The sequence below is a fragment of the Elephas maximus genome, chromosome 10 (genome assembly GCF_024166365.1).
Source record: "Elephas maximus indicus isolate mEleMax1 chromosome 10, mEleMax1 primary haplotype, whole genome shotgun sequence".
NCBI lineage: Eukaryota > Metazoa > Chordata > Mammalia > Proboscidea > Elephantidae > Elephas > Elephas maximus.
In genome coordinates this window covers 14969997-14985840 of record NC_064828.1, presented here as the reverse complement: position 1 = coordinate 14985840, position 15844 = coordinate 14969997, and the positions used below count along the sequence as shown (strand labels likewise).

General features: G+C 39.7%; 1 protein-coding gene across 3 annotated transcripts in view; it reads right to left on the bottom strand.

The window, feature by feature from the left end:
- The window catches only part of INO80 (INO80 complex ATPase subunit), a 135275-nt gene that overhangs the window by 75792 nt on the left and 43639 nt on the right, over window positions 1–15844 (bottom strand). For all 3 annotated transcript variants that reach the window (XM_049897360.1, XM_049897358.1, XM_049897359.1), the window contains exons 7-14: window positions 14290–14504; window positions 7947–8000; window positions 6935–7138; window positions 4630–4825; window positions 3705–3772; window positions 2662–2871; window positions 2099–2179; window positions 1146–1241 (exon numbers count right to left, since the gene is read on the bottom strand). In XM_049897360.1, coding sequence (XP_049753317.1) covers window positions 1146–1241; window positions 2099–2179; window positions 2662–2871; window positions 3705–3772; window positions 4630–4825; window positions 6935–7138; window positions 7947–8000; window positions 14290–14504 — 1124 coding nt within the window. The remainder of the gene's footprint in view (window positions 1–1145; window positions 1242–2098; window positions 2180–2661; window positions 2872–3704; window positions 3773–4629; window positions 4826–6934; window positions 7139–7946; window positions 8001–14289; window positions 14505–15844) is intronic.

Sequence of the window (15844 nt, the reverse complement as noted above, 5' to 3'; positions counted from 1 at the left end):
AACTTCGTGATTATTCAACATGTACCAAACATCACGTGAATGGGGGAAAAAGAAGAAACACACAAATAAACACCAAAAAAAAAAAAAAAAAAGGAAGAAGAATGATGGTGATCTCCACATTCCACATGGCCAACAACTGAAGAAACTACATATTCAACAAATTACCTTAGAATGATCTCACTTTTTTAGAAAAGTGAAAACGAGTCAGTCAAGTCAAGCAACAGACCTAAGGTGCCTTGTAAACAGCTTCTAAATTTGCAAGTCAGCCACGAAGGTGGAACCACCACAGTCACAAAGCTGCCCCAAAGTGGGATACCCCAGGTGTTCCTACTCCTTATGGACCATAAGCCAGAAGGAGACTGCCTCCCACCCCCTACGTGCAATCTGCGACTACTACTGGAGAACCCAAATCACAGAGATCATGGCAACATCCCCGGATACATAACCCCCATAAAATCCTCACCATGGGTCTTCATTATCACTATAACACTTAATTCATTTTCCCTTTTTACTTGCAAACAATTTTATAAATCCCACCCATTCTTTCTTATCTATCACTTTCCGTAATAATCTCCTGTTCGAATCTTGTCCACATCTCACCCAACCTGACACGATATATTCCCTGCTGATTACCTCCTGCCTGAATTCTTCTCCTCTGAATTAGTTAAACCACCTTTCACATTACCTACTTTAAACATTACAACCTGGACTGAGACCAAAGATCTGGCTTTGGCGAATCAAGGAGATCCATTTTATGAATATATTTGGGGGCCAGAAGGAACAATGCCATAAATTTAGAGGACATTTGACCCGATTATATGATTTGCCCAAATCTACGTTAAATCAGCAAGATAGATATTTTCTATTATGACAGCTAGACCAGAAGCATCAATTCATATGGCCTAATGCAGCAAGGCGCTCAAATTGGTCTGTGGCTTTCCCGCTTACGAAATATAAAGATACACTATGCTCTCTTCTTGCTCCTATCAGTAACTTTTATAGGAAATACATACAAAGTATTTTGGAAACAGCATAAGAAATTTACAGCTATTATAAGCAACTAAATAAATCAGTGGGGCAGCAAAAGAAGAATCAGGAAGTTTATTTTAAAAAGCAGCAGAGCTTTTTGCTGGATTTATTTTTACCTTAAACTTAGGCACAAATCTAGTGAACTCCTGGTGCCAATTGTTAAGTGTAGAAGCAGGTGAAATTATTAAGAAAGGTCCCCAAATGTTTTCTCTCTGCAACAGAAAAAAATGGGTCACCCAACTGCAGGAAAACTGAAAATATTTAATTCAAAATTATAATTAATGACAAAAGCAGTTTAAGAATGGGAATCACATTATAGCAAAGGAAATCTTCAAATCCAATAATATTCTATGTTAATAATGACAACATAGGCAATAAAGTTGCTCGCATATATCTTGAGAAAAAATCCCGAGTGATTTCTCCCTCCCCTGACCTCTTTCAGGTTCTAATTTATATCGTTCGCAAAGCATGATGACATACTGATTTACACGTGTTATCTTCCCCATACTAGGGTATCCTAGCAATTCTGCTATTTAACTGGTATAGAGTTTTAGCTTTTTTCAAAGTGCTTTTACACATAATTTCTCATTTAATTCTCACAAAATTCCTACAAGGTTTGATATGACTCCCACTTTACAGAAGACGGAACTAAACCTCAGATAGTTAAAGAAAAGTCAGTTCAAAAGAGGTTCCATGACTTGCCCAAGTTTATACTGCTACTAAGGGTCAGGCTGAGATGTGGGGTCAGCTCTTCTGATCCAACTACAGTGCCCTTGCTCTACACTGGTGGTTCTCAATGAGGGAAGGGGGGTCAAACCACACATGCTCAGAAACTGTCCTAGCCCTGCCGAAAACCAAAGCGTTACACCATACTGCCCCTGTGTAAAGGCCTGAAGGGCAAGGATCAGTCCTACTGTCTTTGAATGCTACGGAGCCTAGCTCAGTGCTTTATAAGTGAATGACTCTCAATAAATCATTTGTTGAACGGCTGATACTAAGTATACAAATAGTAATAGAAAATAACCCTAGGATCTAGAGAGAAAAAGATAGAGAAATGACATCTACCTACCTCAGCCAGATGGGCCAGGAGGGCAATGCTCTGTACTGTTTTACCAAGGCCCATTTCATCAGCAAGAATGCCATTAATACCCTGGAAAAAAACACACATGTCAACACCTTCTGCCTTCCATCACACGGTGTTCATCTCACTGCCAAGAGAAGCGACCAAGACGACAGGTTTGTTGAAACAAAAGTGACTAGAGATACCCAGCCTCAGCACTATTATCCGCTGCCATGATGATTCCTTTGGCCAACTCTACAGCTACAATTGTGAACCATAATACATGGCATGAGCAGGCCAAGGGCTGTTCTTCAGCTAATCTAACCCAGGCACAAAAGCAAACAGTCAGGTTTACCAAGACCACTTAAGGCAAAGTATATTTATGACAGAAATGTTCTCCAGGTTATAAATACAGACATCTTTCTGCCTCTTGTCAAAGAATAAAGCTTTTTAAAGGTGGCTGAAATTAAAATAGTATCTTATGCTCATTTTATAATTACACTGAGCTAATGACTTTAGGAAAACTGTTTAACAACCAAAAGAGTGTGGGTATGACCAGTTCAGATATTCACCTGTTCATAGAGATTGGCCAACCAATTCATGCCTTTCAGCTGATAACCTTTCAACTTGCCATTAAAAATCGTGGGCTGTGGAATATCCTCGCCAGCCCGGATGGATGGGTTTGCCAGGCTGTAACTCTCCCCAAACCCACTGCCAGACTTGTTTGCTGCCCGTAGGGCGGCTGCTCGGCTTTCTTTTGCATCTTCATCAAATGATCTTGTCTGGAAATTAAAAAAAAAAAAAAAAAAAATAGAAGAAAAATATAAGAGAAAAGAACAAATGTAAATAAAATCTCCAGTGACAACATTTCTATTCTGTGCTAAGAAAAATAACTGGAACAAAATGTCTGATTATACAATTTGATGCTGTAATGTAATATATCATATTATATATAAAACATAAAACATTGTAACAAAGCATAATTCTAATATAATTTAATATAATAATTACACCTGAATATATTTTTTGATGGATATACACTAATCCATATTACAACATCAAGGAATGTGACTGACTGGAATTGTGGGGGGAAGGTCACATCTGTGTCCATCCTTTTCTTGGACCCTGTCAAAAGTATATAAAGGCTTCTATGCAGTATAGTAAACTGTGTTTTCTCTACTCAATTCAATCCAACTGCAAAGTAATTTTTTATTTCATTAAACATCCCCATACCACGAATAACAGAGAGCAAGCTACTTACTACCAAAGTGAAAGAAAGCAGTAACTTAGCAGTTTTCTCAAGACATGATGATTCTCTTAAAACGCAAAGAGTATGCTCTTTTTCACTAAACAACCATGATGAATTTCATACCATATTACCCATGATGACTCAAGAGGACAAAAAAATTAGGCAAACTGACCTAGCCTCAATTCAACACACTCCTAAGGCTTAAACGAGTAAGCCTCAACCCTACACATACTCACATACAGGTACACACACAGGTCAATGCTTTTCACTAAAAATGTGACCAAGACTAAAGAAAGGCCACTTAAGTAAAAGGTTGTGGGGTGCTTTCAGAGCCAATTAATTTATCATTTCATCTTTAAGACTCACCCGAGCTTGGTGAATATGGTAGGCATTTTCAGCATTCTTCAGGGCCTGGGCCTTGAAATGGTTACTATCTGGAAAGGAAAATTTGCACATTCTCACACTTTATCAGTCGATCTCCTTCAAAGAAGGGATTCATACCAACACATGAGGACCCCTGATTCTCCCGTTCTACTCATCTTTAGGCTCCCTGGGGTTGGGGGAGGAGAAAGGCTCAAATTCTTTTACTGAGTGAGGTAAGGAGCAGGAAGTGCAACGGAGGCAGAGGACTGCCATGATCTCCAGGAGCCAAAACCAGCTCACAGAAACCACTAGAGGACTTAGCTCTACTGTTTCCCAGTCCTGGGTTCGCGAAGCAAAGCCAAGAGCTAGCACAAACAAGACAATGAGGATTCAAAGTTTTGATATATTGATGCTGGGTGAACCTATTCCAGCTGAGAAACACAGACATGTGTAGCCCTCAAGATATTTTGACATTCCTCTTGTATACCTAACTCACATGACCTTGATCACTATCTCTCTTAAACTCCTCTCAAACTTCAGCTTAATTCTTCCCTTCCCGAGTGGTCACAAAAATGTCCCAACTGAATAGTTTTTCTTATGCTTGCATTACCAAGCAGCTTTTTATGTGAGAGATGATTTTCTCTGCGGATACATGTTCACTTAATTCGTCTAATTCAATACTTTCTATTTCTACCAGCAAAGCAAAACATAAAAAATAATCCCCAAACTTGTAATACCATATCCTTTCCTTTTCAAATTCTCTAATAAAATTTATTTTATATGCTTGTTTTATATAAACACACTTTCCCTACTCCGATACAATTGATCCCCCTTTTCTGATCAATACTACCTATCAATAAAGATAAAAAATTAGGCCTTAATAATGTATGTAACTTTAACTTCCTCTAACTCCTGATTCAGGACTTACCATAATCCTCTTGTGTGATGTTAACTACCACACCTCCACCAATGTCAATTTGTCTCTGAGTAGAACTGTCTTCCAGTTTTCTCAGGATTTCTTCCTGGATTCCATCATGACCCATGTCTCGTTTGTGACTCATGAAGTGGGCATACAATTCCGTCTGGGTGATTAAGAAGTTCAGTTTTCGCTGTTGCCTCTTGGCCTGAAGGAGGAAAACAGTTAAAAATGAAAAAGAGCCAAATCATCAATTACATTCAAGTAGTGGTCAACACAATTCAACAAACCTGGGTTTTTTGGGTTATATATAGGTTTACAAATCCTTTACACCTTTAGAAAGGTAAAAACTGCTAATGAACAATTTTAGCATAACCAAAACAGTGGTACTAAACACAAGAAATAACCTTCAATATGAAATCTTTTCTCCATCAGACTTGTCTAAAATGCTTTTTTTCTTTGCTAACTACTATTTTGTAACAGAACTGAGACAAAAACTAAATTCTAACAACATATTCTGCTTCGTAACCTAAGTATGAAATAAATGGATATCGCTTTATCACTTTCAGAAATGTAAACATGTCAAATGCTCTTCATCACCAAAACTCAAAATAAGTGAGTAGAAGCTATAAAATATTCCGAAAGTCGATGCAGGAGCAATCTGAGAAAAAGAGGTCCATCAAAGGAAGAAAGCATTCCAAGAACCTACAACCTAATAGTTCATTTGTGATAAAGAAAAAAATAGGCCAAACACACACACACACACACACTTTTTTTTTAATGTAGGAAACATAAATTCAAAGTGATTCCGAAATAACCAAATAGCAAAATAATCATTTGGTCAATAAATGAAATTGTACTGCAAGAAAACAAACAAACAAAAAAAACACGTGAACAAATAATCCAAGATTATATGATAAATAACACATGCTTTAAATACCAAATTAAAGAGTCATTATTTTGGATGACTTTTATAATTCATACGAGGTATAAACTGATTTACCCTTGATCCACTTCCTCAAAAGAAAAACAATAATAAAATAAGGAACATGGCCAAGACAAATGTCCTAAAGTGTACTTTACAAAAGTGTGCTACATGAAGTTATCCTTTCTCTTTAATTTTATAGCACTTGAGGCAGATTAAAATTAGAAGAAAATTCACCTGAGAGACAATTGAGCGACTTTAAAAACGGGTACTCATGTTCCAACGCTGAAGTGCTGTGAAGGAAACCTTCCTAAACTAAAACAGTTAAGAAAAATGATAACATCTCTAAAGTAACTGCCATGTGTTTAAATAAACTAAGAAAACAATAAAGACCAGTCAAAAACAGTTTTATTTCAAAAATTCAGAGACAACCACATGAGTCAACATAATCGTGGTTATGACCCCCATTAGTCAGCTATCAGCACACTTCAGGGAATGTCTTACATACCCAGGTCATACGCCAAGTTGCCTGCAAAACCTCAAGATCTGCAGCTAGCTCTCAAATGCTTCTAACTCAGTAAGCACTCCCACCAGCACCAAATATTTACTAACTCAGTGATACATTTACCTTGCATGCAAAGATACAGGCTACCCAGAGGACCTAAGAGAACTATACAAAATCCATATTCATTCTCAAAGGCAAGAAGAGAAGGTCAAGAGCTCAGAAGAGGCTCCTTAGCTTCACTTTGACAGGAGCACTGCTTGTACCTGAAACAAAAGATCTTCTAATCTTTTAATTCTCTTCTTTCTCCAAACCTCAACTTTCCCTCCATTCATCCCAACTGATTTACCAATGGTAACACAATGGTTGTGTCCTCTTTTTCTCCCCTCAACAATACACACAGCCTGGATCAGCTGACATCCGGATTAGCAACAGTGATGGTCATAGGTTAAAACTGCAGACTGGGAGGGATGGGGAAGCGGAAAACTGGGCTAGCGTCCACTTTTGTGTCTCGCCCTAAATTTGGCATCCTGCCCTGATCTACCAACAAATCAAACCTATAGCTAGCACCTGCGACCAAACCAGCCAAGACAAGCTGTTTTCTTTTCTTCTTTGTTGATGTTCCTTCAGAAACATAAAGAGAAATAAGGCTGCACAGAATAGGGAGAGTCAGCACAGAAAAGAGAGGTGAAGATCAGGGAGAAGACCTTATTGAAACCAAAAAACCCGAATTGGCTTACTGGACTACCATCACTATCCTATGGTCATGCCTTATAAAAAAATCTGATAGTTTTACTAGTTAGACTTATAATTTATGAAGTACAAACCCATTTCTGGATATGGCTGCTTAAGGTAATTAGGACTTTCAAAAATGTATGCTTTTGTCCTACCTCCCGCATTTCCTCATCCAATTTCCGCTGCTCCAAAGCTTCTTTCTCGGCCCGCTTGCGGTGCTCCTTCTCCACCTTCTCGTACTTCTTCCAGTACAGAAGCATCTCCTTGGTGAGGCGGCGAGCACGAGGCAAGGTCTCCTTACAGTTCTTTTGGGCCTGCAAGGCCGCACGGCGCACTTCCTTCATACACTGGTGGGCAAGCTGCAAAAAACAGCAATGTTATCACAACAGGGGAGGACCCAATAGCAGGGGCCTGTTCTCCCTGGGCTCTAAAACACAGCAGCTCTCTATTGGTTTGGTGCAGGCAGTCCTCCTATGGGCATGTCTTTCACTCTCTCCCCAATCCCTGACTGATGCCACTATACAGTGACCCAGTCTCAGATGCCCCGAGATAACAATAAAGATGAGAAATTCATAGCTTTATTGCCTTAGAAGATGAAATAAAAGCTCAAATGGATAGCGAAGAAGGACTTGAGATGTGCTGGGAGGTTACAAAGCATATCACACACACTGAGAATAACAGCTGTCACTGTTCACATGCTAGGTACCATTCTAAGCTTAAATGTTAATTTATTCTTAAAAAAAATCCCTATTAAGTTGGTATTATTATCATTCCCATTTTACAGATGAGGAAACAGAGTATGGTTGAGTGGCTAGCCCAGGGAAACACAACTAGTAACATCATCTCATCTGATCCTGACAACTCTCAAAGGAAGTTGTATTACTTCCCTCAACGCAGAAGTACTGACATCATCTCTTCGTAGATGAACAGGCTGAAGTTCAGGGAGGTTCAGTGATCTCCAAAGGAATCAGAATGGGCAATGGTCTTACCCAAAAAGGTTCAAATACCAGAGCTATTTTATTTATGAAACAGATTGCGAACACTTAGAAATTCTCTTAGGTACTATTAGATTCATCCTCAACAGGGTACAACAGACAAGAACAGCAAAAATAGATCATAAGAAGAATACAGTTCAGCAAAACAGAAAATATAAAACTACAATTTTACCTTTCGGCTATTGGTGAGAAACAGGTTATGAGCTGAAGCTTTCTGCTTGTTGGCCTAAAATTTTAAAAAATAACATTTAAAATTCATTTTATTTATAAGATTATGTAGACGGCGGCTGTCTTTTATTCGAGTCAAAAAATAAAATGTTAAGCCAAACATTTTCAAGAGACATCTAAAAGCCATCCAAAAAATACAGTCTTAGCACCATACATAAAGCTACTAAAGAAACATTAAGAAGAATAAGTTAGTGTTGTGGCTGCTTTAAATAGAGAGTCCTCTGTATACATTTGCAAAGAATTTAAGTTATATATAAGGCTTAAAATAGATTAGGAAAATATAACTACATATCCAAACCTGGCACCACCCTGATTAAACACACTGCTTTCCAGGGCCAATCTGCAAAGACGCTGAGACAGCAGAGTACCCAGAGTAGGTAGGCTAGCCTTCCTGTCTGTGATTGAAGCCCTACCCTGCACCAGGGTTAACCAGCCGACACTATTACTCAATCCCTGCCACCACATACGCCTCCTCGTCTCCAACAAAACATTCTGAGGGAGATCTAATACAAGATGAATCACAGCCTGCGAGCCAGTCTCCAGCTTACCGTGCCTTTAACTCCAGCTTAAAAAAAAAAAACAAAAAACAACTCAATAGTAAACTGATTTTCCGTTTGATATAGGAGAAGACACAGAAAATGCAGAGCTGAGTGGCTCCCTGGTGTTCAAAAGCCCTTCCTCCTGATTATGAAGAAACAATGGATTCAAGGTTACCCACCAAAAAAAAAAAAAATCAAACCCATTGCCTTTGAGTCAATTCCAACTCATAGTGATCCTACCGGAGAGAGCAGAACTGTCCCATAGGGTTCCCAAGGAGCGCCTGGCCGATTCGAACTGCTGACCTTTTCGGTTAGCAGCCACAGCATACTGTAGCTCTTAACCACTGGGCTACCAAGGCTCCAAGTTACACACAGAGGGCCTGAATGTCATTTCCACTTCAGACAATCTGCTTAAGGGGAGTTTTTAAGACATTTTCAAAAACTTAATGTTATTAATTCTTACGTAGTTATTGCCACTTTAAAGCCAAGGTTCCTAAATATTCCAACTGAACAGTCATTCCTTGTCATGAGAAACCTCTCTGCCAAGCTACTACACAAGTTTTTTAATAACTTATCCCATCGAGAATGTTCATAAGGAAAAATCTCTCCACAAAATTTATTACTATGTGGAAAACAGTGATTTTACAGTGGAGAAGCATCACCTTACTAAAGGATCAAAGTGAGTATCATCAATATTGGGACAGATACGTCCTGTGCCTCCTGGTGTGATACACCAAGGACAACTCATCACTCCTGCAGTAATTCTACCAAAATGTATACCAGAATCTAATCAGAAACAGAAGACAAGCCCAAACTGAGAGACATTTTACCAAATAAGAGGCCTATGGCACAGTGGTTAAGAATTTGGCTGCTAATCAAAAGGTCAACGGTTCGAACCCACCAACCACTCCGTGGGAGAAAGATGTGGCAGTCTGCTTCCATCAAGATTTACAGCCTTGCAAACCTTACGAGGCAGTTCTACTCTGTCCTATAGGGTCACTGTGAGTCGGAATTGACTAGATGACAGTGGGTTTGTTTTTTGAGGTTTTTTTAATACCCAACATCATAAAAGACAAAGGCTGGGCACTGTTAAAGGTAACAGGAGATTCAAAAGACATAACAACTACATGCAACATGTAGTCCTAGATTGGATACTGAACTGAATGGGGGAGGGGGGCTATAAAGGACATTACTGGGCAGCTGATAAAATCTGAATATAGACTGTGGACCTGATAATACTAAATTTCCTAATTTTGATAACCATACTGTGGCTATATATATAAGAACGTTGTTTTTCTCAGGAAACATACACTGAAGTATTAGGAGTAAATTTAGCACAGTTTCAAACTGACCCTCAAAATGGTTGAAGAAAAGAGAAGTACGTCTTGGGGGCACAATGGCTAAATGCTTGGCTGCTAACAGAAACATCAGTGAGCAGAACTCCCCAGCAGAAAGACCTAGTGATCTGCTCCCGTAAAATTTCAGACTAGGAAACCCTATGGCGTAGCTCTACTCTGCCCTGTAGGGTCACTATGAGTTGGAATTGGCTCGATGGCAAACAATAGCAGCACACATAACACACAGAAAGACACAGAGAATGATAAAGCAAATGAAACAAAATGCAAACTGCTATGTATTGAAATGTGTGTCTCCCCCACCCCCTCAAATATGTGCTATAAATCCTCACCTCTGTGCCTATGGTTATAATTCCATTTGGGGATGGGTTGTCTTTGTTATGTTAATAAAACACAAGTAGTATAAGGTGTGTCTCAAGTCACTCTCTTACAAGATATAGAGGGAGATTAAGAAAGCAGAGAGAGGGAGGAGAGACATCAAGCAGATCACCCAGGAGCAGAAGCTCAGAGAGACAAGGATATCCCTCCAGAGCTGACAGAGAGAGAAGCTTTCCCCTAGTAAGGGCACCATGAATTCAGACTTCTAACCCCCTAAACTGTGAGAAAATAAATTCCTGTTTACAATTGCTAAATAGGAGTAAAAGATACATGGCAGTTCTTGCATGATTCTTGGTGTATTTTTTCTAACTTTTTATTCTGAACTAACTTTAGACCCTCAGAAAAGTTGCAAAAAATAGTACAGAGTTCCATTCCATCCCTCCCCCTGCTTCCCCTAGCCACAGGACAATTATTAAGAAAAGGAAATTAACATCAGTACAGTGCTATTAACCACACGTACAGGTCTTATTCGAATGTCAGTTTTTCCACTAACGTCCTTGTACTACTCCAGGATCCCATCCAGGATTCCACATGCCATTTAGCTGCTTTTCTCCTTGGTCTCTTCCAGTCTGTAACATTTCAATCTTTCTCTTTCATGTACTTGACATTTTTTAAAAAGTACCAATGAGTTGTTTTATACAATGTTCCTCAATCTGGGTTTTCCTAAAGTTTTCTCATGACTGAAACAAGGTTACACGTTTTGGGGGAGAGTACCGCTCTTCTCAGCACATCATATCCAAAAGCTCATGGTGCTGACATCTAAATTACCAGTGATGCTTACTTTGCTTACTTGGTTAAGGAGATTTCTGCCAGTTTTCACCAGCATAATTACTATCTTTCCCTTCATGTTAATACGTATCTTAGAGAAAACACTTTGAGTCTATGCAAACCCTGTTTCTCCTCAAACTTTTGCCCTATAATTTTAGAATCCATTAATGGATCTGGTCTGAAATAATTATTACTGTGGTGTTTGCCTAACGATGATTTTTTGTGTCCTTCTACATTTATTAATTGGAATTTTACCGTAAGAAAGAGCTCTCTCTCTTCCCAATCTATTTAATCAATCGTTTATTTATAACAGTATGGACTCATGAGTACTCCCCTTATTCTATGACTTAAAATTCAATACTATTATGATTTGGAAACCCTGTTGGCGTAGCTGTTAAGTGCTATGGCTGCTAACCAACGGGTCGGCAGTTCGAATCCACCAGGCGCTCCTTGGAAACTCTGTGGGGCAGTTCTACTCTGTCCTACGGGGTCGCTATGAGTCGAAATCGACTTGATGGCACTGGGTTTGGTTTGGTTTATCATGATTTATTTTGTTCCTCAAATTGTTGCATGGGCCATTAGGGGTCCCTGTGTTTCTGTGACAACTCCCATCTTTTTTCATGCCCTTCCTTACTTTCTGGCCCCACAAGATGTTTCATCAGGCTCATCCTGTTAAGTGAAAAACGCAAAACACAAACAAGTATCTACAGTACGTCACCTTGTATGTAAGAAAGGTTGGGATATAGGAAAATAAACAGGTATCTGCTTATTTGTACAAAAGAAATTCAAGAAAGATAAACCAGAAACTGAAGTGACTGACTCTCAGTAGGGGACAGGTGGGAAAGGGGAGGAATGGGAGCAAAAGAGCAGGGATGAAGAGGGAAACACTAAGTATATCTTCTTGTATGGCTGACCCTTAGAATCATACGGATGGATACAGGAATAGAGATGGGTGTGTATTTATGGGTTAGTCTATATATCTATAGACTGCCCCGGTCCTGGAATCAACCAATTCTCCAAGGAGCACTGGTTCCTTTTACCATAGAAAAAAAGGTGTTTAGAAATCAAGATTTGGGCGCCAGGCATCCCCAGTGCTACTGGGATGTCATTGATTCTAGGTCCTCTCAGCAGACAGAGCTAGAAAAAGTATGTACATAGACTACTCCATATATACACACTCATCTCTATTTCTGCATCTATCTGTATGATTCTAAGGGTCAGTCATACAAGAAGATATACTCAGAGAAGTGTCTCTCCCTCCTCATCCCTGCTGTCTGTTCCCATTCCTCCCCTTTCCCACCTGCCCGCTACAGGGAGTCAGTCACTTCAGTTTCTGGTTTATCTTTCTGGAAATTATTTGGTACTAATGAGCAGATACCTGTTTATTTTTCTATATCCCAGTCTTTCTTACATGAAAGGTAACGTACTACAGGTACTTGTTTTGCTTTGCTTTTTCTCACCTAACAGTATGTCCTAGAATTATACCACATCACCTCAGAAAGAGCTTCATTCTTTTTTTAACAGCTACATTGTACTCCATTGGAGAATGTACCATGGTTATGCAACCACTCTCTTATTATGGGCATTAAGACCGTTTCCCATATTTTGCAATTACAAATACAGGGGTACATGTATTTCTGTCTTGATGGAGGTGTATTCTCAGGGTAAAGCCCTAGAAACAGAAGTGGCGGGCTGAAAATAAGTGCATATGTAGTTTTGTCAGGGAATGCCAAACTTCCCTCCAGAATGACGGTTCCCTCCAATCAGCACTCCCATTGGCAATGATGAGCATGCCGTTTCCCCTAAGTCTCCTCAACAGAATGTGTTAACCGATTTTAACATTTCTGCCAGTGTAACAGGTGACAAATGGTGTCTAGGTGTTCCTTAACTTTGTTTCTCCAACTGTAAGACTCTGAAACTTTTTCATATGTTTGAGGGCCATATATGTGCACACACACACATATATACTTTTTGCGGGGGGGGGGGGTGAATCGTCTATTCATATCTTTTGTCTATTAAGTTTTTAGTCCTTTGTCCCTCAACTTTTAAGAGTTCTCTATATATTATGGATAACACCCCTTTGTAGAGCACATTGTGAATGATTACTTCCAGTTTATCAATTATCTTTTGATTTTTGTTATTTTTATGTCATGCAAAAATTTATTTTTATGTAGTCAAATTCATCAATCTTTTCTTTTACTGCCTCTGGATACAGTCAGTTAGAAACCCCTTTCCCACATAAATTTCTTAATGACAAGTTGAAATCATTTTTTTTCTTCTAGTATCTGTATGGATTCATATTTTACAGAGATCCCTAATCCATTTGGATTATGTGTGTGAGATACAAACCTATTTTATCTTTTTCCAAACAGCTATCCAACTGTCCCAGCGCTTTTTATTAACAAGTCTGCTATAATCTATTCCACTATTCATATACCAGTACCACATTCTTCTAATTGCACAGATTTTATAGCATGTTTTCATGTTTGGTGGGGTTTTGTCAGCGTTTTCCTAGCTCTTTTTCCAATATCAATATTTCTAACTCCATAAAACAGCTTATGGTATTTCTATTAGGACTGAACTGAATTTATAATGAGCACTATATAAACAATTTCACTATCCTTGCAACTTTTAAATATGAAACACGTCAAAATAAAATGTTATAAAAAATAAAGAACGCCTATACATGTTTCTTTTCAGTCATTCACTTTGTCCTAGTACCTGTGATTATTCAACATCGCAACGTTTATAAATTCTCTAAGAAACATACCACCTCCTTTTTAACTTCCACTATTTGGAAACCCTGGTGGCGTAGTGGTTAAGTGCTACGGCTGCTAACCAAGAGGTCAGCAGTTCTAACACGCCAGGCGCTCCTTGGAAACTCTATGGGGCAGTTCCACTCTGTTCTATAGGGTCGCTATGAGTTGGAATTGACTGGACTGCAGTGGATTTTTTTTTTTAATCACCTATCAATTTTTGCTGTCAAATCCCTGTTGCTGCATGTAAGAAAACTGTATTCCTTTCTCAAAGAAGTTTCCCTCTGTTTTTCTGTCAAAGAAGCATCACACAGTTAGTCCTAATTTTGTGAATTCTGACTCAATTCTTGAAAAATGGTTAACTGAAGAGAATACTACTCCACATTCTCTTAATTCCAACAGATTAATTTCATTTCTGAAACACAGGTATAATCCATTAAGGTACCAATCTCTCACAACACACTCTTGGAGGGCAAGGGGCACCCACTCACCTTTGGCAGTTCCTTTTTCACAATGCTGAGCCATACTTTCCTGCGACGAGCGTTAAGCTGCTCAATGGATAAATGCTTCTTCTTGGTGCCAGGTGGAGGTGCATCATGAGAGAATTTGGCAAAGACTTTGGTCTGGTGGTGGTGGCGACGAGGGGATTCCTCAGAGGAAAGTTCCTCATCCCTTCGTCTTTTTTTCTTCACTTTTTTTAACTTGGCTGCAAAGGAAACAGAGGCTCATGAGGTTGCATTTCTTCCCTAACACATGGGAGAGAGCCACAAAACTATCTCATCACTTTAAGAAAATTCAAAGTTTCTTCTTCATTCCACCTTAGGCTAGAATGTTTATCTCTTTATATATTCAGGTCCATGAATATTCCAAGAGGAGGATCTCACTGCCTTGAAAAAGAAAACTGGATACCCTCTCTGCTTACAGGAAAGAGAAACACAGAATAAAACCTGAGAACCTAGTTTCCTTTGAACCCAATTGGAAAGGAGGTAAAGGGAATATCATGGGCTCAATTAATGGTCTCAAGGAAGGCCTTATAACTACTTGGTGGCAATGTAAGGTGGTTAAAGAGGCTAACAGAGAAAGGAAAAGAATGGATTAAACAATATGACACTAATACTTTCAAAGACAAAAATCATCTTTGATAGAGGAAGGGCCAAGATGGTGGAGTAGTCAGGCACCTCCAGTGAACCCTCTTACAACAAAGACCCCGAAAAAACACATGGAACGATTACATTTATGACAAGCTAGAAGCCCTGAACACCAGAGGCACAGTCAGAAAACTGACGGAGCAGCAGGTGGAGGGAGAGGGAGAGAGAGACTGTTCTGAAGGAAGCAGAGAAGAGTTACCCGGACCTGAATGCGAGGATCCCTCAGGCACTGGTGGTAGCATTTGGCCGCAGTTTCCTCACGGGAAACGGCCAGCTGCACAGCCTACTCACACCTCCAGAACCAGAGAAGAAAGGCACTCTCGCCAAAAGCTAAGTACTTGTGTATATTTTACCACACCCCCAACCCAGAAGCCGGCTTCAGTGGCTGTCGATTTCCCTGGGCCTGAGATAACTCTGGTTGTGTGCCCTCAGCCATTGTTCCAGCCTTGGAAAAGGAATAAATTCACAACTGGTGAAAAGATAATCTGCCAGCTCCACTAACCTGGGGAGCTCAGAACAGAAGCGGCTCCTATCTAGGCATAAATGGTCCATAGACGTTGAATACCTTTCCCCTCCGCATGGACCTGTGTCGGCCTATTTCAGGAGAACAAGCCCTTGTTGGCAGACTAACTGTTTCAGCTGTGCAGTGGAGAAGTGGGTGTTTGATGTTTGACACCACTTTGCCTATTAAACAGGGTCCTCACCTTCCCACATCAGGGGCCTAAGGACGGGTGGCTCCACTCAGGTCACCAAGCCACTGGGAACGGGGTACAATGATAACTAGTACCTCTCAGTCCTTACAACCAAAAAATTGGGTGCCCATGGTCCATACGCAGAACTCACCCACCTGTGCGCTCTAGGGAGCAGGGGGGTGCTTTCCTCAAAGACATTCGCAGGA